The sequence below is a fragment of the Nothoprocta perdicaria genome, unplaced genomic scaffold, assembly GCF_003342845.1.
Source record: "Nothoprocta perdicaria isolate Ctin4 unplaced genomic scaffold, notPer1 scaffold_167, whole genome shotgun sequence".
NCBI lineage: Eukaryota > Metazoa > Chordata > Aves > Tinamiformes > Tinamidae > Nothoprocta > Nothoprocta perdicaria.
The window spans coordinates 1222032-1249296 of record NW_020454838.1 but is presented as its reverse complement, the minus strand read 5'-3'; the positions used below and the strand labels follow the sequence as shown (position 1 = coordinate 1249296).

The window sequence follows — 27265 nt, the reverse complement described above, 5'->3', positions numbered from 1 at the left end:
GTAACTAGCCTAGCACACTGAAAAAGGTCTGGGGGACTAGGATAAGGGCCACCAGCTGAAACAGCACCTTGTTTTTAAAGGGGAAAGTATTTCCCTCAAAAAATGCTATGGTCCTTCCCCCCACCTTCTCCCATCCCAGCCCCCCCAGTTATGGCAATGAAAACTAGTTGTTTCTGCTCTGACTTTATTTACAGGGGTGTCTGCATATCTTTAAAAAAGGTTTGAAAACACCCTCCTGAAGAAACGAAAGGAGCACATGCTATCTTCAAATTAAGACAAAATATTAATATTAAAAAAGCTCTCTTTCAAGAAACTTATTTTCTGGCAGATAAAGTTATAACTGGCAGAGACAGTTATTATTGAACAAATCTAAATTTTGCAATTTTTTTTTAAAAAATTCAAAATATCAGGATATCAATAAGCCACATCAGAGCATGCATTCTCAGTTAACTAGTAAACACTTCCTGGATTAAGGCACATCCAAAAAGAGTATACCAATATCCCAAGAATGCTCATTCTGCTCTGGCATACGGCTAAATTAGGTGAACTCACCTCTCTGTGCGGCAGGAATACCTGTGTGGGAACTTGCACCCTCCAGGGCCTCTATTAAGACAAAATGAATTTCACTCAGACACTGTACAAGCTCCATTCATCGCAGAGTTTGGTAGTATGTGGCAACAATTTTCTTCTTATGAATTTAAAGAGTAAAACAACAGGGAAAAAGCTAGATCAGAAGAAAATAAGCACCTTTGCTGACATAAATCCCCCTCATAGTGAAATATTAAGTTTGTTCTCATTCTCAGGCATCTTCACAGAGCTGGGTTTCTAACTGCAACATCACCATCCGTTTGCTGGAGCCTGAACACATGAGAATACCCTCAGCTCAGGGCAAGGCCTCTGGGACAGCTGCCTGTTGAGGAAAGTGCTAAGGATGGTTCCTTGCTGGGGATGTCCCCCGGCCTTGGAAAGTCCTAAGGCCATTTGCGAACATGAGAAGTTAACACACTGCAGTAATTGATTGAGAAAGAGGAAAGAAAAAGAAGCAAAACAAATGCTTTGCCTTAATTTGTAGATAGTGGTACTTAAAGCAATGGATCATGTCATGCAGATATAAAACTGCAGCGATAGTTTTTAGCAATGTGAATCACTTGAAAATACACAGAGGCAGCTAAAATGTAGATATTTCACCAGATAAAAAGTTTGCTTTTGAATCTTTGCTTTTCATTTCATCATTCCTGACAGCTGGCATCCTAACAAGGAATTCTGACAAAATAGTCTCTTTATAGAACTAATGGAATCAACTACTTAAAATGAAAGCGGGACTTGACTTGCTGCTGTAACATCAATTTGCAGTCTCCTTGTGCTCCCCTCTCTGCTGAGAGATCTTTATCAGGAGAACATTTCCCTTCACAAATGATTCATATCTTTACAGAAATATTACACAATTCTGAAGGGCTTCTAGCTGGACTTGATCTCTAAGGTCTTTTCCAGCTATGATGATTCTATGACTCTCTGTGAAACTGACCCTTAAAACATGCTCAATGCTCCCTTAAGGAAAGTAACACGAAGGAAAAGCTTCACTCTGACTTCAGTCATATGCTTTCGTTGGGTATTTCCAGGCTTCCCGATAACTCTTGTTTCTTCCAACACATTTCCCATGGATTTCTGCCCTTGAGCAACACTAGCTCCATCCTTAAGCACACCTGAGGGATCTGCAACATCCAAACACGTTTTCTATACGAAGTCTACTGATGACAGTCACTGTGCTTCACTGGATGCTTCACCCATGTTGTATTTCGTATCCATCTTGTTGATTAATTCAGCAGGCTCTTACTCGCTTCTTGTTGTCTTCCCTGACCACCCCGCTCATTTTCTTACACGTACTTCTTAACCTCTACGATCAAAGCTATTTTTAATAGTTTACCTATTACAATAGGTCGTTTTATTGTACTTGCATGTGGTTGCACACATTTTTTAGTCAATTTGAGATTAGAAGCAGAGCAAAAAAAGGGCTTTTATGGCATGTAAGCTTACCCTAATGTCAAATAATGTCACTAGATGTGACATTAAAAGAAGGCTTGTGCTTCAGACTCCTAACACAAGAGCTCAGCTCACATCATAACCTGCAACATGAAGGAAACTCTTGCACTTCTCTGCACCAGCATGTGGGTGTAACGCCCTTTCACAGCAGTGTTGAACAAGATAAGCAAGCGCTTAACAATGAGACTGGATCCGTGAGGCACTGCCAATTGCAAAAATGGGAGCAAAAAACAAACCAAAAAATTCAAGGAACAATTTTTTTTTTTTTTAGCTTTTCCTTAGTATGGCGCTTCTAAATGAGATAAATTGAAAACACTAAGTGAACATTAACCTGTTGCATTTTTACTAAAGCTCATTAGAGTACAAGGTTGTGTACATAAATATTTAAAAGAAAAAAATCCTACAGAAAAGTAAAATAAGGGGATCAACAGATTTAAAAAGCTGCTACGTAACTGTAAGTACGCTGAAGCCTTAGTGTCTATTTGTAAAGAAATGTCTGCTGAAATAATTATCTAGCTGAAAGCCTCCAGTGATGGAGAAACGAGAAGAAAACTGGCAAAGTGATACACATGAGCAGAGTACCATCTACTGGTCAGTACCCACTGCACAAACAGCACACTGAAAACACCTTCAAGGCTCTCTCATACTGCAGACAAGCAAGATTGACAATTTTCTTGACATAGCATGTAAGGCACCTCATATTTTGAAGATTTTACCTAAATGTATGGATTCTTCATTTTATACAGACATAAGACTAAACCGAATGTTAAAATAACATGACATCACCTTTGAGGGTGGGCTTTTTGCTGCTATTTCAGGGTTAAAATGCTTTACTAGCTTTTAAACAAGAACCAATAGATTCAAGGAGAAATCAAACGCAGAAAGACTGCTCTGTAGGGGAAGGGGAATAGAATTTGACATAATATTAACACACTTTTCCTTTTTTCTATACCAAATACCCATTCTCAATATTACAGCATAATTGTGGAGCGCTGAATAGAAGACTCCACGACGTCAAAAGCAAATATTCCCTACCTCAGTAAAAGGCAAAGTACAAGCTATGCAGCATCATTACTGCAAAAAGCTTTTTTCTGTTATTTTGGTCAAAGCTCATAGATCTTTTCAAAATTGGGAAGGTTAATATTATGATAGTGTAACCAATTGAAAACGAAGTACACAAAAATATATAATATAAATAATTGCAAAACAGTAAGTATAAACAATAATTACTAAAATAATTGCTGAAATTAAACTAACCTCTGAAAAAACTGGTAAATACTGTAGAAATTCCCTTTAATATTAGCAAAGAAGAAGCTCCTGAATCATTCCGTAAAGAAAATTTTAAATACCATAGTAATAGATATAGAATAGTAATATTTCAATTACTAAATTTCCTTTATCACCAGCCATTTTGCCAGGTAAATTATCCAACAATGCAGAACAAAGATAGCTGATTACAATGAATGACCATCTAATTTGTAATACGCTCATACAAGATTTATGATAACCATTCTTGAAATACAGCTGTACACAGGTAAGCAAAAGCAAATGTTTAACAGCTAAAGGTGATCCAAGCTATTTATCAAGTAAAGTTTAAGCTCATTTCAGTTCAGAAAACCTGTATGCAATTTTGTTCAGACGAGCAGCTCATGTTTGCCAAATAAAGTATTTCTCACTGTGAGAACTATGACATGAATTATTTGAGGCTGGTTGTACATGGAGTTTATTTATACAGGCTGTTTGCTCACACAAACCAGTATGAGATAAGTGTAATTTTAAGATAATTAATAATTCCATAACAGGTCAAATGTCACCCAACACCATTTTTAGGTTATTTTCAATACACTAAATGTAACAAAAATATAAAGAACTACAGGGAACTTTCAGGAGATGATGGAGACAGAGCTACTTAACTCCTGAAAATTGTGATTTAAGGACAGACCACTTCTCTTTCACCAAAGGCAGCACACAATACTAGAGCATATGAAAGTACATACAGATATTTTAAAGCTACCATAACAATGAAAAAGCACTACTTAAAAATCAGTGAAAATCAGAGTTCAGCGTCCTTTCATTTGACCAACCTTTAGCTGGCGAGAATGGCTGGGAAGCAAGGGGGTCAGAGCAAAGTTCCAGAGGGAATTGTAGCTGTTCTTCATTGTCTGTAGATGCTTCAAGCAAGAAAACACAGCACACACACAGTTAACTCCCAAAACAAGATGTGCCAATAACAAGCACTACAGTTTTAATTTGGTCAGGTCTGGCTGGAACACGTTTATTCAGCATAATCAGATAGTGGTGTATTTCTATATGAACCATTACATGTCTAGCAACAAAATCATCTGCAAAACTGGTTCCACTTAAGAGGATTTAGTATCTTGAGAAAAAAAATATCAAGCCAATTCACAAATTTTACATTTGACTCTCCTGTCAGACCTGAGTTCACTTGTGATAGAAAGTAACATTCAGTATTTCACATCAGAGAAAACGATTTATTGTTACCATTGAACAGGGTAAGATATAACCAGTATTTTAGAAGTACATCATACTGTGCTCTCCTATTTAATCTCATTCTTCAGAATGGAGTAATCCTCCAAACTCTGTCTGTCCAAGCTCCTTTCAGATGCGCTGATCACATACATATTTGAACACAAGATGGTGCTTTGCTAGCAGGATAACGCACACAGATTGCAGGATTCTACTCCCTCCACAAGGCTCTACGCTTCACTGCACTCCAAAAATATGACTGACCTACTTAGGTTTTGGCAACTTTTTGTTTTGCTTTATTTTGGTTTGTGGGTTTGTTTTTTTTTTTTTTTTTTGGTATTATAAATAACTTATTTTCTATCTTTCCAAAGTAAGGACTGAAGGTGCTACTTAAAAGCACAACTATTCTCTAACGACTGCATTGTGTGTTTCAAAATAACAGCGTTAATAGATGACTGCATTTTCACCTTAATCTTGAGAGAAAATTATTCAAAAAAGGAAATATCAAGCACCTCTTTCATGTTACTCTAAGTTAAGTAAAAGCACATACAGGTTTAAGCCATCCAGTTGCAGGACGTACAGATGAACTCAAAAAGCCTCAATTTAACTCTGCTCTATGATTCTACAAAACTTTCCTTTGAAAATGTTTGCTTTTAACTGAAATCAAAATGTAGAATCATTAGAAACATATGTAACTTTTTATATATGTGTGAATTATATAAATGCAGTGCACACACACAAAAACACTCTCTTTTAACTCTACATGCCTCACTACATTTACCTCTTTGCTGGGCTTTTTCTGTAGGGGCTTTATTAGCTTGTAATGCTTGATTTTTGTCATATGTTATTGCAACAGCTGTGACGGCGATCTGTAAATAAGAAATATATGAACTATTGGTTTTTCTAAAGAAAACCAAAGAAAAAATAATGCAAGTTAGAAATATTAAACACCTTTCATAGCAAAGCATTGCACCAATACTAAGGTATGCAGTTAAAACATACACCACCTGACAAGTGTTTGTCCCACTTATGATCTTGTTTATCAATTCTTATTTTCTTGGTGTAATGACCAGAGAAAAAAAGAAGTTATTTCTCACTATAACTGATCACAAAAATGATGTTGAATTGTACAGAAAACATTTTACTAACAATTACGGAATTATACTTAAACCTTCTGAAATAGAAAAAAATGAGACATTTATGCTAGTGTCACTCTCAGAAACTAGTTTGCCATACTGCGGCATATCCATTATATTCTGATGTATTGCACATATGCTTTTGCTCTTCACAATTCATCAGATATATCAGTAACACCATCCTAGCCTAATTTACTCACAACAGCAAATGGCAAATGAAGGCGAAGCCAGCACGTTTCAAAGACAGAATTACCTGAACTAATTCATCCTCTGGAAGAGCAACGGTAAAATTTACATGACAAAGGCAGCAGGGAACCATGGATCGTAGTTTAAAATATAAGCTCTGTTGAAGAGAAGATTTTATTTTTTATTGCTCTGAAAAACGCATTGGTTATTCCAAAGAAATTAAAGAGCAGACTTCTTTCCATAGCATAAAGCTATGGAAAAAGCAAAAAGCATTTAAGCACATCTAATGTCTCTCAAAGAATTTGTAGCACAATGTAAAGACTACTACATAAAGTAGATTATTGCTCTCTCTAGAATGCAATGCTAGTCAAAGGATTTGTTCCGATTCAAAAAGCTTTGAAAATTCTTGATGTATTAATCTAATATATCTTTACAGCACTTTATAGTCATAGTGCAAAATGAGGTCTAATTTGGAAAAAAAAAAGAAGCAAATCCATTTTAATGATTTAAAATATGTTTGAAATAAGCCTCTTACCTTCAGAAGATTCTCACAGAGATCATTAAAGCTTTTATTAAGTGCTTGATTTGTCAGGTTTACGTTGCTTAATCTGGATACTCTTACTGCTGTGAACATCTGAAGTAAAACAAACACAGTTTTTTCCCCCCCCAAGATATTTCTATAGATGCATGAAAAAGTTCATTATGAAGATAAATTAATCATAACACAGCTAAGAAAAACAAGAAAGATGGAAAGGAAAAAAATGCAGTCAGTAACAGTCAAATATAATGTTGTTCGCCCATGAGATTTTACAAATAAAAGGAAACAACCAAAGAACTTCTATGAATTAGTGTATATATGAAAAAGGTGATTGAGCAAATATAAAGTACCATATTTCCCTTTATTTGCCTCACAAAGGAGTCATTCTACCCTGCTCTATCTACACTTAATCACCAAGAGCAGCATCATCCATGCCCTGCATGTACAGCCCTTCTGGCTGATCTGCCTCTCTCCGACACTGTATGACGACAGCCACCGTTTCATACTAAGTAACTAATTCAATAATCTGCTTAAGGGGCTCTAAAATCCAGCTAAGCTCTTAAAAATGCTTGATAATTTAAAATTCATATTTATCATAATTATTTTCTTATTTTTGCAAAGAATTCTATGTTACATAACAGCATTTAAGAGCACAAAGAAACAGGCCCTCAATTTTTAGCTGAAGTACATTCAGAATATTTAATGCTATACGACGGTATAGAATCCGTCTAAAATTTAGTTTTCAAATCAAGTATCTCCATTGAAATTGGTGAAATTGGTGAATAGTTTAAGAGAACTGGAAAAAAAGAAAAAGAAAAAAAAAAGGATTTTTCATAATTAACCTTACTTGAATTTCAGGAGTCCAGTTATTTATACCAGGCATAATTTCTGTGTTGCAACTGTAAAAACCTGTTAAAAAATCCACATTCAACACTGAATAATCAAAAAACTTTACTTGAAAGTATATGCAACCCTCTCCGGATGTTTTGCAAATATTTTCCCACATATGTCCACAAAAAATAAATAAAATAGGCCAGTACTCTAAAAAATTGAGCAAGTAAAGAATACAATATAAGATACTAAAGAAATGCATGTTTTTCTGCTATTAATATTGCAATGAAAACTGGCTAGGAAAGATGCTGTTTTTTAAGAAAGATATTGCAGTTCTCTATAGAATATTTATTATGAATATTTCTTTAACTGACAAAAAACAAGACCAGAAGTACCATCCGACTGAGGCATATGAGGTATCTGATCACAATACACTTAAACATTCCTTTAAGAAGGGCAAACACCACCAGTGCACTACACTGGGGGCTTTTGCAACTTGCAAAAGCATAAGGATTAATAAATCCTCTTTGATATCATCAAGAGCAGGTATCTTGTTAGCTGACACTTGAACAAAGCCTTTGTACAAATCTATTCTGCTGAGTATGTTGTAAACTTTGAAAATGTTTGGAGGCGACCACAAAAACCAGCACACAAACCAAGTTTTTCATTATACCTGAAGGTGGTGGAGCATCTGTCAGCAGCGAATGTACGTCTTCCATTGCATCTGTATCATCAATCTGGAAAACGGAGTAATTGATACACATCATACACCTGTGTTAGTGAAGTCTGTCTGCCCTTGTATCTTTTGTAAATATTTTTGTATATCATTGGGTTCACTGTTTCACCAATCCGCAAGAGATCCAAATTTACCCCTACCTTCCATCATTTTTCCATCAAGTTCTTTTGAAATCCTTTACATTTTAATTCTAGTATCAGAAAGCTGTCTGGAAGGTATCATCTTTCTCCTTCTCTAACTAAAAAAGTTCCTTGAAAAAAATATGGAGAATTTACCTCACATTACTGCCTTTCCAGCATGTCATAGCATTTTCTCAGCACATTAAGCTCTTTTTCTTACATATTTTAAATAAATAATATCTTTATTCTTGAGAGGCCAGAGTCAGAAGCTCTGTCAGAGCCCCTGGAATATTGCTTCACTGTACTCAGTTTCTTAACAAAGGAGACAGTAGCAGTAAGTGGTTATACCAGTCAATCACTTCACTACTTCTATAGAAGAAAAACTTATTTTTTCCTACAAGTGAACATCAGGCTACCAGAACACAAGGATACATATCCTACAACATGTTCACATAATGTAAATTAGTAATCCCTTACCCTTAAATACATATGCCACAGAGAATAAATAGCAGAGAGGAAAGAATTCCTCAAAAATGAAAAAAATGAAACGAGCCATCAAATCAAAATCCCAGCAACAACCTCTGCTTCATCTCTTCATTAGCAGATCTCTTTGCTTAGAATGCATTAACCTTCTTTACAAGGCAATGTGACATAAAAAAGTACACTCGATTTTTTTTTATTTTTTTTATTGCCACCTCTGTCCCATCTGCAAAGTTTTGAAAGTAATACAAAGGCTGGGCCCACACTTCTCTCAAGGTTTTTCAAAATTGGTACAGAATGTCTTCATAGTCATTGCCTTTTTTTTTTTTCTTTAATTTCTTGACAAATGAACTATTTTTGCCAGAGGCATTCCAAACATCTTTTGATGGGCTCATCCATTTCAATGTTCTTTGTCAGACAGTGCCTTTCACCATGTTCATTTTGAGGATAAAATATCACTCCCACTAGCCTACACAGCTGACTTTTTAAGACCAATGCTGCTAACACAATACATTATACTACATAATAATTACTTAATTAAAACAGCTCTCATTAAATTTAAGAGCTACTATGAAAGCTTATCTTACATAAAAACAGAAACAATGCAAAATGTAATTTTTAACAATTTCTACTGATATAATATGGAAATATATATAGGATTTAGAAACTGGTTTTGAACACAAGAAAGAAATCCTTTCTGTGCTTCTTGCAAACATTTCAGGAAAAGTATGAACATTAACACTAAAAACATTCATCACCTCCAAGACAAAAGCATCCTTTTTCCCATGCGAAAGGTCTAGCTCAGTAACTTCATCAGAGCTTTCTGACTGAGATCTTAACAGCCTGGAACGTTGTCTGGGTTCTGGAATGGGAGACCCAATGATCTCTTCAGGTAGCTCCTAGAAAACAGTATCATAACAAAATGAACAGTTGTTCTACACAGTTCATAAACCAGTGAGTAAAGTGAACAGTAAGCAGTTCACTTATAGTCCTAAGAGTCAAACTATTCTGGAAACAAAAAATCCAGAGAAACACATGTAGGGAAATTTGGATAATATCCAAATATAGTGAATTATTTCCATAGAGGAAGACAGCTGAGAATTCCAGATATGTTCATGAATGAAAGTGAAAAGTTTATCTGTCTTTCTTACAAGAAAATGTGTTCTGAATGATTCATTCATTAAGAATTAAAGAGTATATGCATACACATAGTGCATGCGAGTTTAACTTTATTTTCAAGCATTTTCAAAAAGCTTTACTTACAGGAGGATTGATCTCATAAAGTTCCTTGTTTTTTGCTATTGTATCATTTATCTTCTTCTGCATGTGAGATATGTGCTGTTCATAGCTGCCATCATTTGGAGTTTTTCCAGCAATCTGAATACCACCAGGTGTTGGCAAAGCTGCTAGATACACACCTGTTGCAGACTTAAAAAATAATTTTTAAAAATTACACTTCAGCAACTTCATGCCTCTTAGTTAAGCATGTACTCCTACTTTTTTCATACAGTTTCAGTAGTGCTTAAGCCCTAGTGGACAGCATGTGTATTTTTACAACCTGATCTATTCTCTGCCGTCTTCTAAAACTTTCTGAATTTACCTTCAAATTCAAAATTAAATACATTGCCATAGGTCCTGGCTCTGGGACAATTTGCACAGTTAAGCAAGTTTTACATTTTCATAGATTTAAGATCTTAACGTCCCAGCCATTAAGATCACTGAAGTTGTGACAGTCCAATATATATTTACAGAAAGCAGATCAGCAGTTCAGACAAGAGGTGTCATTCAACATTAGCCAAGCACCCTCTTACTCATGAAGAAAGCAGTATACTTTATTATTCTAACCCCAATGACAAAACAAGGTGGTTAGAAAATATTCTTAATAAACATCTCTACCTCCTTTTATAACTAGGACAGTTTCAATGTAACATTTATTTCTTCATTGACATCAAGTTACACAAATCTTTCTTTTTGGTAACTAATCAAAAGATTTATTGAGACCTTAATTAGCTAGCATCTTATTTTTTGTCGGAAAAACATGAAACTTAAGAATCAGATCTCTATGACAGGGCCTTCAAAGCATGTAATCATTTTCCTACAACATATACCATTAAGCTATGTAAAGCTTCTTCCTCCCTCATGCCCTTTCTTATCCTTGTCCCCTAACAGTTTCGAGAGCATCCAGTCTGCTTTTTCTGATGCTGACAGTCTCTTCTGCTTTGTCAACAGCTCCTATCTCAAGCATTTCCATCACTTCACTCACTCTTGAAAAGACACGTTAATCACTCTGTTACTCTGAATTCCACACTTTGTCACCTGAAGAAAACAGTGCAAGAAGGCAAGAGGATCCCAAGATTAAAAGAGTACTTACTGCCAAGCCCATGAGCATGTTTTCACCCACAGTGATTTGTATCCTCAGCCCAAACAGAGCGTTCATGCCTCTTAGCTTAAGTTTATTCATCAGCTGGGTGTGCACTTCATACTCCATAAATGGCAGGAGATTACTGATAGATGTGGCATTTGCTTCTGCTTGAGCCTTCTTCTTTAGACGGCATAACCTAACAACGTGAAACAGAGTAAGGCATTAGCAGATAAAAAGATTCAACTGACCACTGAGGACTGGAAATGATTGCAAAATATTTTTATTTATTCTCACTGAACAACAGAATACAAATGCTTCCTCTGTTTGTTTTCGGTATTTTAAAATCCTGTAAAAACAAGTAAATTCTTCACAGGTAAATCCAAAGTAAGCCTTAATAAATACAATCTCATTTTCATTTTAATCAGGAAACGGTGTATTTAAATTGACAAAAAAAAAGTTTAACTTTCAGCTTTTAAAAAAAAACAGTCTTAATCAATATTCAAGAGCAGATCAAAGCAGAATATGATAATTAGAAAATACTCTTTTATCAGAGAAAACAGTGACAAGAAACCAGATCTCTCTGCAAAATGTGTCAGGAATCATCTCAAAGAATCTGCAAGATTATCAGGTTCTCTAAAGACAGTCTGGACACTCCCCCATGACACTAGAAGATAATTTCTAAGGTGAAGCTGGACTCAGTTCACTTTTAATAGCAATGAATTTACTACAGGGACACTAGAGAGCTCATCCACCACTGGAAGGGATCTCAGAACATCTCTAGTGCAGCCTCCTCATCAGAAGAGCGTCAGCTGACATCAGACCCAGATGCTCAGGGGTTTATCCAGCTGAGTCTTTAAAAGGCCAAGGACTGCACGGACTCTCAGGGCAAGCTGTCCCACTGCCTGAATATTCTCAAGGGGAACAAATTTTCCCTTATATCCAGTCTGAACTTCTCCTCTTTCACCTTACACCCACTTCCTGTTTTCCTCCCACCACATACTCTTGTGGAGACCCTTCCTTTATCTCTGCCAGAACCCCCCGAAAGGAGGGGCAGGCTGTATGAGATCCCCCTGAAGTCCTCCCTTCTGCAGCCAAGTTCAGCTTCCACAGCCTCTCCCTTCTTGAGCAGCTTCTCCAGCTAATGACAATACTGGTGGCCCTCTGTTGAATTTGCTCCAGTTCACTGTGTCTTCCTCAGCCTTGAAAAGGGACAAGGCTGGACAGGCAACACAAAGTTTGGTCTCCCCCAATTTAGCATCACCAACATACAGGATGAGAGTCCATCACCCCTCAAAGTCACTGCTGTGCCACAAAATACATCCCACTGCAATACTCCACTTGTCACAGGTGGATTAAGAACCATCAACCACAACCCTCTAAGCCCAAACACCCAATTGTCCCATGTCCTTGGACAAAAATACAGATAACTTGCTAACAATTCCTTCTTTCCCACTGCAAATCTTGGCTTGAATAAGGCAAATACCTGGCTTGAATAAGACATCCCTTCCCAATAACGATTGCCTCTACAGGGAGATCAATTGTAGTGAAAAGGACATCGGGAACCTTTTGCTTCCTGCAGTTGTAGCAGTATGTGAGGTGAGCAGGGAATGGCATGTTCAGTTCATCATATGGTATATGGCAAAATCCACAACCTGGTGGTGAAGTTTCTTCAATCCTAAAAATACATTATGGACAACACATTTGAAAAATCTGTATTGTAAATAACAAGGATCAATAGGCACACAAGTGATTAAACACCTACAGATACACTCTATTTCATGACACCTATGTCACAGGTTATGATACCAATTCAACAGAGTAAAATAAGGTTGCATACTACTAGCTAAAGTGGTATACATAATAAATTGCATTATGTAGGGGACAAGAAACAAGTGCATAAAATGGCCAATAACTTACGTAAGTAAAATATTACTGTGCTGGCTTTCTATGCTCTACAATTATGACTTTCAAATAGTAATCCACAGCACAGCCATTTTGGAGAGAAACTACTGGTTACAGTTTCTAAGAGGCTGTCTACAGGATAAAGAATGGCCACTTGCTAACATAAATAACAGTATCATTTCTTACATTTTAACAGGGTAAAGTAATGAAAAAGTAATAAAAATACAGTGCAGTAAGTAACCTTACTTATGACTGTAACAGACCCCTGAAATGTACAATGATTATGCTAAGGTACACACAGTAAATGGCCTCTTTTTTTCCCCCCCTCAAAAAAATAACCATTTGTCAAAACTCTTTCCTCAAATTTCCTTTGCAAAAGCTGAAACAAAGGGAGGTAATGGGAAAGTCAACATTTTTCCTTTTGTTTTGTGATTTTATTCATAACTTTAAATAAAATATATATTACCGTGGCTAAAAATATACCAACATTTTTGTTTTACCAAGGTACATCACCTTCCATACAGCTATTAAATAGTATATAAAACAGTCCACATATTACAGCCACGGTAACAGCTGGCTCATGTAATTTATCATACATCCATCTTTTGTTTCAATAGGTTGCTATAAAGGTGAGAAAGATACCTAAAGAGTGGCAAAGGAGGAGGGGAAGGGGGAGAAAAAAAAAAAAAAAAAAAAGGAATTATAATCTGTGGTTAGTAGTCAAATGTGTTACCTTATTCACACTGTTAGAAATAAAAACAGACTATCTAAATTGGTGCAGAGTTCCATTACTTCTGTTGTTGTTGTTGTTAGTGAAAAGCAGTAAAGTGGTTGGTCCCGCATCCTGCACTGTAACACTGTAACCTACCCTAATAGAGAAGAACTATCTTGGCTCTGAGGAAAAAAATCAACCTCTCCCTTCTCTGACCCTATGGAAAAGAAGCCAGGCTGCCATGACAACCTTTGTTCCAAACAGCCTTCCACGGTGCCATCCTGGAGGAACCTAGGGTTCAGTACAGCTGCTGTGCCAGACGCGGACAAAATACAGACCTCCTCACTATAAGAGAAAAGAATTACAACAAAGTCAATTCCTGCGACTTGATGCTAGTTTTACTTAAAGCTATTAAATTAAAGAGCTTGTTCAAAACCTCCATTTGGTGCATTTGTGCAATTTCATCCATTAAAGCTCACAAAACTCTCCTCCCGACGTATTTAAACTACTGTCCAAGAAAGAGATGCGGAAGGACTAAACAGCTTTGCCCATGGTAATAAATAATATGCTATAGTATCACACCACCTATCTAGGCTTAAGAAAGATTTTCAATACTACAGGTGTTAAGGCTGGACAATCCAACCAAACAACAAAGACACAGAAAAAAAATAAATAAATAAATAAAGCAAAGCTTAATTGTTTACCAAAGCAAAATGGAGGTTGAAAGCCTCATCACCTCATAAACACTCTCAAATGGAAGTTATAATACAACACTGACAAGGCTCTTTCTTGAAGGATAAAAAGCAGCAAAAGAGTAAAATTTAAGCATAACAATTATAATGATTCATATAGCATGTAAAGTAATTCACATTCCTGATTTAGGAGATTTCAATTTCTGACACTGGCGAAGTGTGATCATAAAGCACTCAGCATTTCTTAAATTGTTAAAATATGAGACAGATCTATAATATTCAATATTTAAAATACTATTTAAAATACTATGCTGAAAAAGGCACAAAGAAATCATTTCCTGCATTTTCTAGATGACCTATTTGCCTTAAAAAAAAAAAAAAGATAATTTAAAAAAAAAAAAACAAAAAACCAAAAAAACCCACACCCCACCACATTATCATCTTTTTCCCAGACTCCTTTTTCATAGACTACATCTGGCAGGTCAGTATTTATTGCTTTATTCTTTAATCATCAGTCTGATATGCAAAATAAGCATGGGGATCCCAATACATGATCAACGACCAAATACAACCACTCCAAATTTCTAAAGAAAAATGGAAGTATGAAACCTCCTAGTAACTGACTGCTACCTATATTCTTGACATTCTTTTACTATATTATGGTGTTTCCTTTTTTTTAACCAAAGAAATAAATGTAAAGGATCAACAGATGCGAAGAACTGAATTCTTGTGTCTTTCTGATTGATCTCTTCTGGTTATCTTTCAACTCTACCACAGGCTTAAGAAATGGATTTCTTTCTGAAGCTGGAAAGACACAATATTCTGCAAGGCAGGAAGGAAGAGGAGTAACTAGATCAACTGAAATATTTCTCCCAACTGCCAAGTCTCTCTCAAAGTTAGCTATTAAGCCACTAAAATGCAGAAGAACTTTTATTATTATTTTTAGCCAAGGAGAATGGAACACCATATTGGCATTTTGGCCTGACTGAAATGCATGGCTGGGAAATTTAACTTCTCTTTAACACTCCATCTCAGGAGGAGGGCAGCAGGGCTGCAGTATAATACACTGAATAGCAGTGCAGTATTCAAAGATAAAAGTAATTTCTAGAAAAATTTACAGGAGTGAAATTCACAACAAAGTATGCTTGATCTAGCAGACAGTTTATTCTCCCTTTACAGCCCATTAATATATTCCTAGCAAAGAGCTTACATTGTAAGCTTTAAGCTTAAACACAAGTACTGGACTGCCAGTCACCAGCAGATAATAAAACTGCAACCTTTTTGTGAACAGTATTTAGGCAGATAAGGTTTAGAAAACTTTATGGATACTCATTGCTACAAAGACAAATATGTTCACCTGGAAAGGCAAAAATAGATAACTACTAAAAGTTTGGATATTCATTAAAAGTAAAGACAATAAAAAAATAAATGTGGCACTCATTAATTTTTTAAATGCAATACTAGAATCTAAGCAAGTTACTTTAACAAACAGGTAAATTACACAGTATCACCATTTGTGCTGAAATATTTAACCATTTTTAATCCACTAAACATAAAAGAAACTGCCTGTGGCATTAGAAAAATCAAAACATGATTTACCAAATGCTAGTTGATTCACTGTAGCCCACTACAGCATGACACCCCAATGCCTTGGCATGGGATTTTATTTCTTGTCTGATTTCTGCCCACCAGGCATCTCGTGTCTCTGGTTCGTCTGAAAGACAAAGTATAAATCAGTTCACTATTCTATACTACGTCAATATAAAGTTTCATGCAATGAATCTGAAAGGATACTGTATTTGATGGGATTTTTCATATTTAAGTGCTTTGCTGCATCTTGCAACTTTGTGCTTCTTAACTACTGCACCTCAAGCATTGAGCAAACACCAAGCAGGCGATTTCACTGTCTTGCTTATTGCCAATGAAACCAATCACTGCATTCTTGCTCTTGTTGTCCATGTGACAGCTGATACCAAAAATACAGCAGACATCAATCCAAACTCGACGACCCGCTTGAAGACCATGCTGTCAGCTTTCCAACAACATGAGAGCAGCACATAATTCACAATAAAGCATCACAGACCCTTTGAAATACCAAAAAAATAGCAGTAGTCATAACAGCAAAGCATATTTATATTAATAAAATTTGAATGGTTTTACCATTAACAGAAATTCTTGCTTAACCAGAATTTAAAAGTATCTGTTGAAGACTATGCCATTGTGAAACACAACTTCGTCATCTTTGTTTTAGCTGCAGTTTCAGTTATTTCTGGCTTATAGGAACCACGAGCATTTGGAAATATTTCCACATTAACAGCATTAAGAGGTACAAGACGTGTGTTTTGCATTTATCAATGCTTTTCTGCTTTAGTATCCCGCATAACTGCGCTTTTTTTTTCCTAAAAGGATTCTTTATGTAAATATTGTTTTTTAAGTAGACTGCAACTGCTGAAATATATGGATTTTGTGAACTAAAAGTTTAAAAATACAATCAAAAAAAGCTACTACGTAAATTTGTGCAAACCATTCATTTCAATGGAGTGAGTCACATGGGAATACAACTCTTTCTTACAAGCTGTCTCTCTATAAAGTCCACAAGTGTTAGCTTTACCAATAACTTAAAAACTATGTTTTGCATGGATACAAACTTGTATTCAGACCTCCTTGCAGTAACATAATTTGCAATACCAATCTTAAAAAAGTGAAATTTACTGGCAACCCATTTCACAGTATCAGGAAAATCTATAGTGTGCGTGTGTACATATATATATATGTGTGTGTGTGTGTGTGTGCATATATATATATATATCATACACTAGGTCCTTTGAAAGTATGACCAACAAAAATGAGAAATGCAGCTATAAAAACCTTCTGAAATATAGTGAGACAGAAGATCTGTAGGGCAGGATGTAGTCACTCCTGATTTCACCTAAGCTCATGACTTGGAGCCGAGTCTTCAGCTTTCTAAAGAAACTAATCATCATCTTCTATTAATAAAATACACAAAGATATATTTAAAGGTACCTAAACTGAAGCGTTAACTCACACATACTAATAGCATTGTACTGGCCAACAACACCCTTCTCCTTGCCGGGGTTGCAGGGCGGGAGAGCAGCCAGGGCACGGGTTGACATTTATCTAACCTTTGCTCTCAGGCACATACACAGAACAGAAGAAATTACAGCCAGCTCTTTGGGAGGCTTTCCATATTCAAGATCAAAAACAATCCATTAAGACACAAAACAGGGGAGGGATCTTTACGGACTGTATCAATGATGTTCCTTGTATCTAAGTAAACCCTCAGGAGGTTCAATGCATTTCTGGAAAATGCACTAACAATTTGCTCTTTCTCAGAGTGAAAACTCTGTTCTGACACTTTCTCTGGTTGACAAAACCAACTGCTTAAGAGAAAATTCCCGACTCCTGACTCACAGGCTGGAATGCTCTGCCATCAGCATCTCACCCTGCAGCTTTTGGAAGCGGAGAGGAGGCCCGAGCACCCACCACATGGGAGGGCTCCCAAGCGCAGCTACGAGAGCCCCACGGGGCGCACAGGGTCAAGGAAAGGGGGAGGCAAAAGGTCTTCTCTTCTGCGGCTGCTTCACGGTGCCCAGACAGAAGCTAGCATCGCTGCTGATGCTGCTCAGTTAACGGCAGGTAAGGAAAGTTGGAAAGTTGTTTCAAGGCAAAGGCTGCAAACCCTGGACAAAAGGGAGGGCTGCAGGGAAGATCCAAGCCCACAAGCACTTCCTGTGAATGTATCTCTAACTATCACAGTGAGAGGGATATGGATCTCAGGAGCAATTCCTCCTTCCCAATCCCATTATAGACAACAAATTTGCTTATCAATGTGTTTGTGTCTCTGCAATAGAAAAGTGCAAAGCCTGAAAAGTACCAGAAACAGTGTCTTACTAACACTCTCAGCCATTCTGGCTCAGCTACACTGGACCACAGGCAGCTGCCTAAATCCTGTTATGTCCCACACACTTTTGCATTCCACTGCAGGTGGAGAGGGAGGAACCTGCAAAGGTGTAACTGTTGTTTTACAGTCTTTTCCAGACAAAAAGACTGACGTAAAGGGAAATTCATTAGCTTCTAGTCATAATTTTAAGTGTAAGCATGTCAAAAATTACCCCCACTAGTCACTTATGACCCTTTTAAGACAAAAATGGCAAAAGAAATGTGAAGTTGTGATCAAGGAGTCAAAAGGGATAAACAGGGTGAAGGGACTGGAGATGAAGAGGGTAAGTACTGTGTAAATAACACTACAAGCACAATATGAAACTGAAAAGGCACATGGCCACAGTCAAAACTGAAACAGGATGAAATACTAAAAAGGAATGAAAATACTGAAAGAGAGCGGAAATGATGGAAATAGTAGTGACGGGTCCCAACCTCAATGCAAACACGTAACATCCCCCCCCCCACACCAAGAAATCTGTAGTGTAAACCAAAATTTGGGAGCAAGTCTCCTGGAGAGTTAACACAGTCTTCTCACCTAATCTATCTACAAAGTGCATGATTATAAGGAGAGTGCAAATTGTTGTGAGGTTGCTCAACACCAGATCTCGACCAGGCAACATTGAATCTTTCATTCTTTCTGATAGCCTGATCAAAATCATAATTCATAATATTGTTTTTTGTTAAAGATAAAACAATTTAAAGCCATTGTCTTCAGTGTTAACAGGATCAGTCTCCAACATAGCTCACAAAAATCCAACAAGTTCTCATTGCACAAATTCAAAAGTCTCTATAAAAGTCATGTATAAATATGTGCTTGCAAAGGAGAGCAAGTCCTCTGCTTAAGATACAAAACTGAGTATTTTTCTCTTGCAGAAAGAGGCCAACATTTATAAATGTTTATATTTAAATACTGTCCATCCACACACAGTTTACACACTTACCTTTGCGTATTAAAATACAACATGATTGTCTACAATCAAAATCAAACACCGTGACATTGCAATAATAAATCGATACAAAACACTGAATGCAGTGCAATGTGTAGCATTCATATTCTTCTGACAGATATTTTCACAAGCAGCCTTTTTTTGACACATGAGCCACACAATTCCACACGGGGATGCCATTGTAGCATTTACAAGTTTAGTAAAGCTCAGGATTTACATAAACAATTAGAGGAGTTAGGGAAGCGGGATGGCATGTGTCCAGGACACTCCATGAGGGTGTCTGTTGTTGTTTTTGGCTAAGGCAAAAGCTTAAGAACTACAGGTTTGCAAAGCAGATTCAGCAGACAATAGCCAGAAACGGTGGGTATTTTGGCGCATGCTTGGATCAGGTGACAGTACAGACTGAAAACTATGGCAGCTCACTGAAATGGTTACAGAAAGTAATGGCCCTGGATTCTAGGTGGAAGCAAAAAGGCAAGCATACATAGCACTCAATCACAAGCTTTTCTAGCAGGTCTACGGAGTAGTTTATAGCAGGGATTATCTAAATCTTTAAGCAAAAAAGTTTGCAAATGCTACACTGCTATTAAGTGCCCTTTATTGGAAGCCAAAGACTGAATATTACATCCACTTTTATTGCATTTCAAAATTGATGTAGTATAACAAAGTGGAGGCAAAGCACACTGTTTCTACAGCTGAAGACTTATAAAACAATGTTGTGAACAGTACAGTATTCAGTAAAAATGGTGCCTACTCAAACCTCCTCCAACTGAAACTGTCCAAACTGGCCTTCATGGGAGAGCTTTAGAAGATGCAAACAGCCACCTCTATTGTAAAGTATTTATCCTGCAGCGCAAAAGTTCTTTTGGTCAGTTCCATACACCAACACTCCAAAACCTACCTCTTCCCTTCATATTATAGATCGATCTCTACCAGACTGTACTGCCACTGGGACAAAATTCTGCCCATAATTTGCACCTGCAGATAAAACTCCGCACTAAATATTTTCTGCTTCACAAGCAGCAGTACCTTTCCACAGTTATTTGTTAGATGTTCCTTTGCCAAGGACCTTTTAAGACTTGTCCAGAATCTGGCCAGTTCCCTAAAGGTTTTTAAAACTTGAAGAAAAATTAGCGGGATAATTTCTTGATTATCCCTTCACTGTACTGAAGAGTTCCTGTGTTAAATCTGAGTCTACAGATATCCAGAAATGGTTACTCTGGACGAAATTGTATATTTCATTTTTTACCTATTTTAATATTGAAGTTTAATAAGTATTTACCACATAACATTCTGAAATGAGGATAGACATACGACACCAGTTACCTTAATCAGCATCAAGCAGCTCTGTTCTGATGTCTCAAAAAAGGCAGTAACAACTTACAATTATCTGAAGTTGCTTACAAAACAGCAGAACAATTTAGGAGTGCCTTTTCTGATTGTATATTTAACAGTCATCTTTGTCATGTTTACAATCACACGGACCTTYTTTTTTTTTTTTTTTTTTTAAATCTTAGGAATAATGAAATCACCTACCAGCATTCTAAAATACTCAACAATCGAAACAGTTGTATATAGGGGCCCAGTCTTCTCAGCAGTTAAACCCAAATATACACACAAAATGCAGGAAGTGCTGACTAAGCTTATAACAGGGCAATAAAAATCTAAAGTTTTCCCAAAGCAATCAAAGTCACTGCAGATTTTAAAAAAGTAACTTCCTATCTTCATCCTCAAAACTAAAAAGATATGAAAATGGTAACTTTGCTTATGATGACAGGGAAACTGAAGGAAGTAGTTTTAATTTGATAAATCCAAATAATCTAATGTGCACTGAAATACTAACAAAGCACTGCAAACATACCAGCAAAGAGGAATGCTCATTCCCATAAAGCTTAAAATAAGCATGTTGTAAGGTTACAGATAAAACCTCCAGTCTAGAAAATAGCATTGTATGCCAGAGGAGTAGTGATAAAAGATGAGGTCAAAAAACATCACACTTGTCCAACCCAGACTGCCAAATAAGCTGAACAATAAGAGAAATTTGTTATACTGAAAAACAAGTTTAGTTAATGAAGAAGCAGCATTAAGTACATCTAGGATTAAAACTGTAGGCAGCCTCCACGCTTTTTTGAGTATTTCAGCTGATTCAACACAAACCCATTCATTTGCAGAGCAGTTTTTCACTGGGTCAGCCAGGCAAAGTGCCTCACTTTGCAACTATCCGGTCACCAGAGAGCTGCAAGACACGTGACAAGAGCAGGACCACATTTTACTTGCAGCTCACTATGGAAGAGTGAAGTCATGAAGATAATTCTAGCTAATTTTAATATGAAGATAATTCCCAAGAGAGGGAAAAAGTGAGTATTTCTCTTAGCATCACTCCCATCACAACCAATATATTAGATAATGTATCAGGACACGTTTTAACTATCTCATCCCTAAAAGAGACTTTTAACTTCTAATTCAAAGTTGGCTTTCATTCCTCAACTTCCAATCTCTTTCAATTCACTCAGTCTTTATCAGTCTTATATTCTTGCCTTGAAGCCTTGATATATCCCAGGGCACTCGTTCCTAATCTCAACTAAATACCACTTGAACAGTTTAAATGCTCACCTATGGATTAGTCTTTTCTAAGCCTTATAGCACAAAACACAAGGTAATTCATACCCCTTTACTCTGTGACGTTACACCTGCAACTCAAACTAATGAAGCTCTGTAAATTTGAGCAGAACATCCCAGATGAAAGGAACTGCTTGGATAACAGCATTAAAAAAAAGCCAACCTCCATCACTCTAATAGTTTTCATATCAAGCCTCACATTGAAAGTCACATACCTGTTTGAACATAAAAATGAGCAGATGTCACTCAGACCACTGCAATATTACAAGTCATCTTGAAGGGAAGAGTTTTCCATAAACTGACATCATTTCAACTGGTTCAAAAACACTGCCTGGACATAAACAAACTTGAAGCACCACAAATTAATTTGGTAGACAATACAACAGGTGTCAGACTTAAATCGACCATTTGTCTTACAATCGTAAAGCCCCCACAAGTCTGCATATGGTTCCTCTCTAACACTAAAACGGATGGGACACAAAGAAGACACAGGAATCTTCAGAAGTAATCCTCAGAAGGTGTTTTAAAAGCACAGTAATGAAGGTGCAACTTACTATCAACAGCTGCAGGTACTCCCATCCTGTGACAAGACACTGTCTTCTAAATATTATCAAGTGTATCTATCTTGGAACTAGCATGACAAAACGAATTACATAAACATTTTAAAACATGAAACCCAAGTAATTGAGCACCTTAAAACAAGCCACAGGAGTTTTCTTAGATCTAGTATAATTCTTGGAAGAAACACATAGAATTTCGAACACAAAAGGAACACGGGTGTTCACAGACCAGATATTCTGCCCACCGGCCGGCATGAAAGGGGCAAGTTACCTCACATATGTAGGGAAACAAGATTAATTAATGTGGCAGGACTTTCCACTGCCTCTGCATCTCCTACCTGTTTTTATACCACTTTTTATCTGTTATATTCACAAAGCCTCTACATCCATTATTTCTATATGGTCACAATGCTCTATTTTAAGACAAATCAGCCAGAGAATCCTCTCTGCACATCTGGATGCAATAACTAATGAACAGGCACTTTTATTCAGGTCCCTTTGCAGCGAGTTAAGAGCCTCAGTGAGAACATATTGTGACAAAAAAAGAACTCAAATCCTTTTAAAAAAAGCACTGAAAAAATATTACAGCAAATTGTTAAAGAAGCTGCATTGTCTAGCAGAATCAGGCCAACAAAGCAAATTACATAATTTTTGTCAGTTTAGCTACGGTATTTCTTGACGTGAATTCTCAGGTATTGAAGAACTTCATATATGCTGAATGAGAATATGCTTACATTATATATAACATTCTGATCAAGAAAAAAAACGAAGCAGGTGAAACGAAAATAGTGCACACAGACTTAACACAGAAGGAAAATCTGTTGTGCCTAATCCAACTCAGATAATGGTTCTTATCCATCAAAGCTAATTCTGCAATGCTATTAAGGTCAATTAGAGCTTGTATTATATCTGCCACTTAAATTCTAGTTTTCTAAAATACCACTGGCAGATATTTCACAACTACATGCTCGCTCGTATTTCTGTAGCACTGCAGAACGTATTCCTTCAACTGGGATCCCTCTAGTTCTCTTCTGAACACAATAATAAACTTTGGGCCACACCAACACTACTACCTCTATACATTCAAGTGGCAGATTGGAAAGCTCCCCAAAATTACTGAAATTGGTGAAGGAAATTCCATCAACAAAATGGTTTTAGTAGAACTCCACATTTTGAAATTAGGCGTTTGAAATTAGGAGAATCACAAAATATTCAAAGTTGGAAGGGACCTCTAGAGATCATCTAGTCCAACCTTCCTGCTCAAGCAGGCACACCTACAGCATGTGGCACAGGGTGGCATCCAGGCAGGTTTTGAAGATCTCCAGAGGAGACGACTCCACAACCTCCCTGGGCAGCCTGTTCCAGGGCTCTGTCACCCTCACAGTAAAGAAGTTCCTCCTCACCTGGAGACGGAACTTCCTGGGTTTCAGCTTATGCCCATTATCCCTTGTCCTATCGCTGGCCACCAATGAAAAGAGCTTGTCCCCTTCTTCCCTGCAGTCTCCCTTCCTGAACTTATACATATTAATCATATCCCCTCTCAGCCTTCTCTTCTCCAGAGAAAACAGGCCCAGCTCACTCAGCCTCTCTTCATACGAGAGATGTTCCATTCCCTTAATCATCCTGGTTGCCCTTCTCTGGACCCTCTCCAGAAGCTCTCTGGACCCTCTCCAGAAGCTCCACGTCCCTCCTATACTGGGGAGCCCAGAACTGCACACAACACTCCAGGTGCGGCCTCACCAGAGCTGAGTAGAGGGGCAGGATCACCTCCCTCATCCTGCTGGCAACACTCCTCCTGATGCAGGCCAGGATCCCATTGGCCTTCTTGGCCACGAGGGCACTGCTGACTCATGGTTAACTTGGTGTCAACCAGGACTCCCAGGTCCCTCTCCGTGGAGCTGCTGTCCAGCAGGTCGACCCCTAATCTGTACTGGTGCTTGGGGTTATTCCTCCCCAGGTGCAGTAACATGCAAGAATAACAACCTTTCGCAGGACTAAAGTTCTTTCTTATGAACGAATTATTTCTTATGTGCTAATTAACTGAATACAAACTGCAGTGGTGGAATAAGCAACAGCTTTACTAAAGGTTTTGTTCAGTGACAAGTCTATGGTGGTTCTCACAGCATCTGCTGAAATTTAGGAAGATCTTTCAGTCAATGAACAGATTTAATAGAATTACTTATTATTATGCAAGGACTTTAGAGGCCAAGTTTATTAATTAATGAATTTCAAAGGAAATTTATTATTATTCTGTTCTACACTAACAAGAACCAACATTATCCCAGTTCGCCCAGTTACATAAACATGTACACAGAAAGGGAATATTCAGTCTTCTGGGATGTCTGTTGAAAAAGTACAGAGTAAAACAATACGGAAAAATCTTGATTCTAATAAATCATAAAAGGTAAGGATCCACTCAAGCACTATAAAGCTTTCATTATGCCTCCATCTATTCGTTAACACTCTAAGAGCTGCCTTACCATCCCATTATTTTATCAATTCTTACTGAGCTCCTCAAGGGTATAGAGATTTTTCAAGGAAAGGCTATAGATGAGGCTTAAAGTTTGCATTTTCTACCAGTTCAGAATAATCTTCTGATAGTACTGAAAACATTCTGACATGAACTGCATTCTTTCGAACACACCACCACCATATCCCAGATTGCAACAGGAGGTTTAATTTGCACATTCAGCACGAATTCGCATTTCTGTGAAAGAAAAGCATTCAGTTACAGAACCAAGACATGCCCAACTTTCCCTCTTCCATTTCTTCATAAACAAAACTAGAGCTTGGCAGAATTTGGCACTTCAAGTATTGGGTTATCAAGGAGCTCAGGGAATTTTATTAACACTCTTGTCTCATTTCATATTTCATTCCATATTTTTGACTACTGGAGCAGCTACTCCTGGAGCGGCTCCTTGAAAGAGGAGGTTAGAAATGTAATCCTGTAAGAATTCCCTCTTTTCCATGAATTTGAGTTCTTAACTAACTGTTTTTTATCTTGCAGATTCTCCTTGATCATCACTTTTTCATAATTTCATTCATGTTCACAAAACCTTTAAAGAATGTTGTTCTGGAAGCTTAAGCAGTTTCTTTTCTGTCTATTCACTTCCCCTCTGTAGCAAACACAGTCAGCCTCTACTTCAGCATGTGTTTTTCTAGCACCCTCAAACCCCAGTTTACCCTCTGCAACTTTTCACCACTATCAGACACTCCACCACAATGCACAATGGGTCATATATAGCGACTGATCTATTGCCTTTATTTTCTGGATATAGTGACACACTTGGCACTGCAAAAGCAATACATTTCCAGGCATATGAGCATGTCTACTCAGCCCTGCCTAGCAGAGTAAATAGCAAAGTTCTTACTAGGGAGCTCCTAATATGTGGAGGAAGCAGCAGGATTTTCTACAAAATGTAAGAGAAACATATACCTACAGGCATGAAAAGAGCATAAACTCTTAAATTAGTGTTTTAGGCCTTTATACTCCAGGTCTACGTAACAACCACCTGTGAGTATAACTGCAGGCAATGCAGATACACATTCTTCTTCCTGCTTATCTCTTCTTCTTTTTTAATCTACTCTGTCAAGGAATGATTTCACAATTTCTCCTTAGCTTTCCATGGCTTACATTTCTCTATCACTTTCTATCCTAGCTCAATGTATACTTAGTGCCTGTATGCAATTCCTTTACTCAACTATTCTAATAAAATTCTTAGATGGTAACATCTTCCTAAACACTAGCTCAAAAAAGCAACAATTAAGTTACATTTTTAAAAGCATCAAACAAGATGCACACAAGAATTCTTCATTTAACACCTTGAAACAGCTATACCAGTAACCTGATCGTTACATAATACTATTATCATATGGAAACAAAAAAAAAAAGGTAATTATAATTTTAAAAAGCAAATGAAATCCACAAAGGCATAATCTCAAAACTGTAATACCAACAGTACAGATAAAAAGGAGCCAATGGTTTCAGCTACTACCTGTGACTGAACTATGTGTAAATGGGGAAATGTATAGGTAAATTGAAGTGTAGAGAATGACTGCTCAACTTCCAGAGACAAACAGTACACAAAATGCACTGCAGCAGTGAAGCAACAGGAAGGATATTTTTTCTGGAGGAAATAAACCCCTACAGGTCACCTTTAGAGAAGCATCAGTAGCTGGCAAGGACAGCTGGCTTGCATATTTCATCTGAAGAAGCTAAATCTTTGTTTCTTCCAAGAAATCTAATGTTTCAAAAGGGAGAAGAGAGCTTTTGTTTCCCTCCCCTTACCTCTGGAAAGGTCAGTATCTTATACTGACTCTTATCACCAACTCCTCCATTCTCTCCACGGCTGTACACAGAAATCACATGTTCTGGTCACTAAGTTTTGTTAAAAAATAGAACATTGGGGTTTTTTGGGGGTTAGGTTTTAGAGTATTTTAGAAGTTCAAATAACAAGACAGAAGTCCGGCAAGCTAATGCACTTTACAATACAAGATTTATGAACCAAAACACCCTGGACAAGACATACCATTTTTTGCAAACAGATTTTTCTCCTTATCTAATTTTCGGTTTCTCAGTCCATCTTTATGTCCTTTAGAATAAATATATTCATGATTTACCTCAAGTCATCATAAGAAGAGCTATTCCTGAAGTGTAAGCTCATGAAAAACACACCTGACACTATCCTGCTTGTATGAAGGACAATCTATCCTCTTTTCCTAAGTTATTTTTGCAGACATTGAGTTGAAAACTACTAAAAAATTATCTGAATATTCAACTTCTAGATTGATATTAAATTATTAACAATGCTCTTTTATAGTCAAACAGTGTTTCACAATTTTAAAGGAAGCCTTTAAAAACATTAAAGCAAGTAAGACACTGAGTCGATGGTTAAACAAATTTAAATTTGAAGCATTAAGCTAATAACATTCTACAGCATTGCTAAGAACTTCAC

At 37.0% G+C, this 27265-nt stretch overlaps 1 protein-coding gene across 16 annotated transcripts in view; it reads right to left on the bottom strand.

Moving 5' to 3' along the window:
* Nucleotides 1-27265, bottom strand: part of C2CD5 (C2 calcium dependent domain containing 5) — a 58051-nt gene that overhangs the window by 5482 nt on the left and 25304 nt on the right. For 10 of the 16 annotated variants that reach the window (XM_026035789.1, XM_026035788.1, XM_026035787.1 and 7 more), the window contains 13 exons: nt 15821-15935; nt 13779-13874; nt 12399-12590; nt 10925-11111; nt 9817-9981; nt 9312-9452; nt 7892-7955; nt 7235-7296; nt 6385-6483; nt 5917-6006; nt 5309-5396; nt 4125-4211; nt 553-603 (listed from right to left, as the gene is read on the bottom strand). In XM_026035789.1, coding sequence (XP_025891574.1) covers nt 553-603; nt 4125-4211; nt 5309-5396; nt 5917-6006; nt 6385-6483; nt 7235-7296; nt 7892-7955; nt 9312-9452; nt 9817-9981; nt 10925-11111; nt 12399-12590; nt 13779-13874; nt 15821-15935 — 1437 coding nt within the window. Of the gene's footprint in view, nt 1-552; nt 604-4124; nt 4212-5308; nt 5397-5916; nt 6007-6384; nt 6484-7234; nt 7297-7891; nt 7956-9311; nt 9453-9816; nt 9982-10924; nt 11112-12398; nt 12591-13685; nt 13875-15820; nt 15936-27265 lie in introns of all 16 variants that reach the window. The other 6 variants (XM_026035783.1, XM_026035782.1, XM_026035798.1 and 3 more) reach the window with 2 other exon arrangements.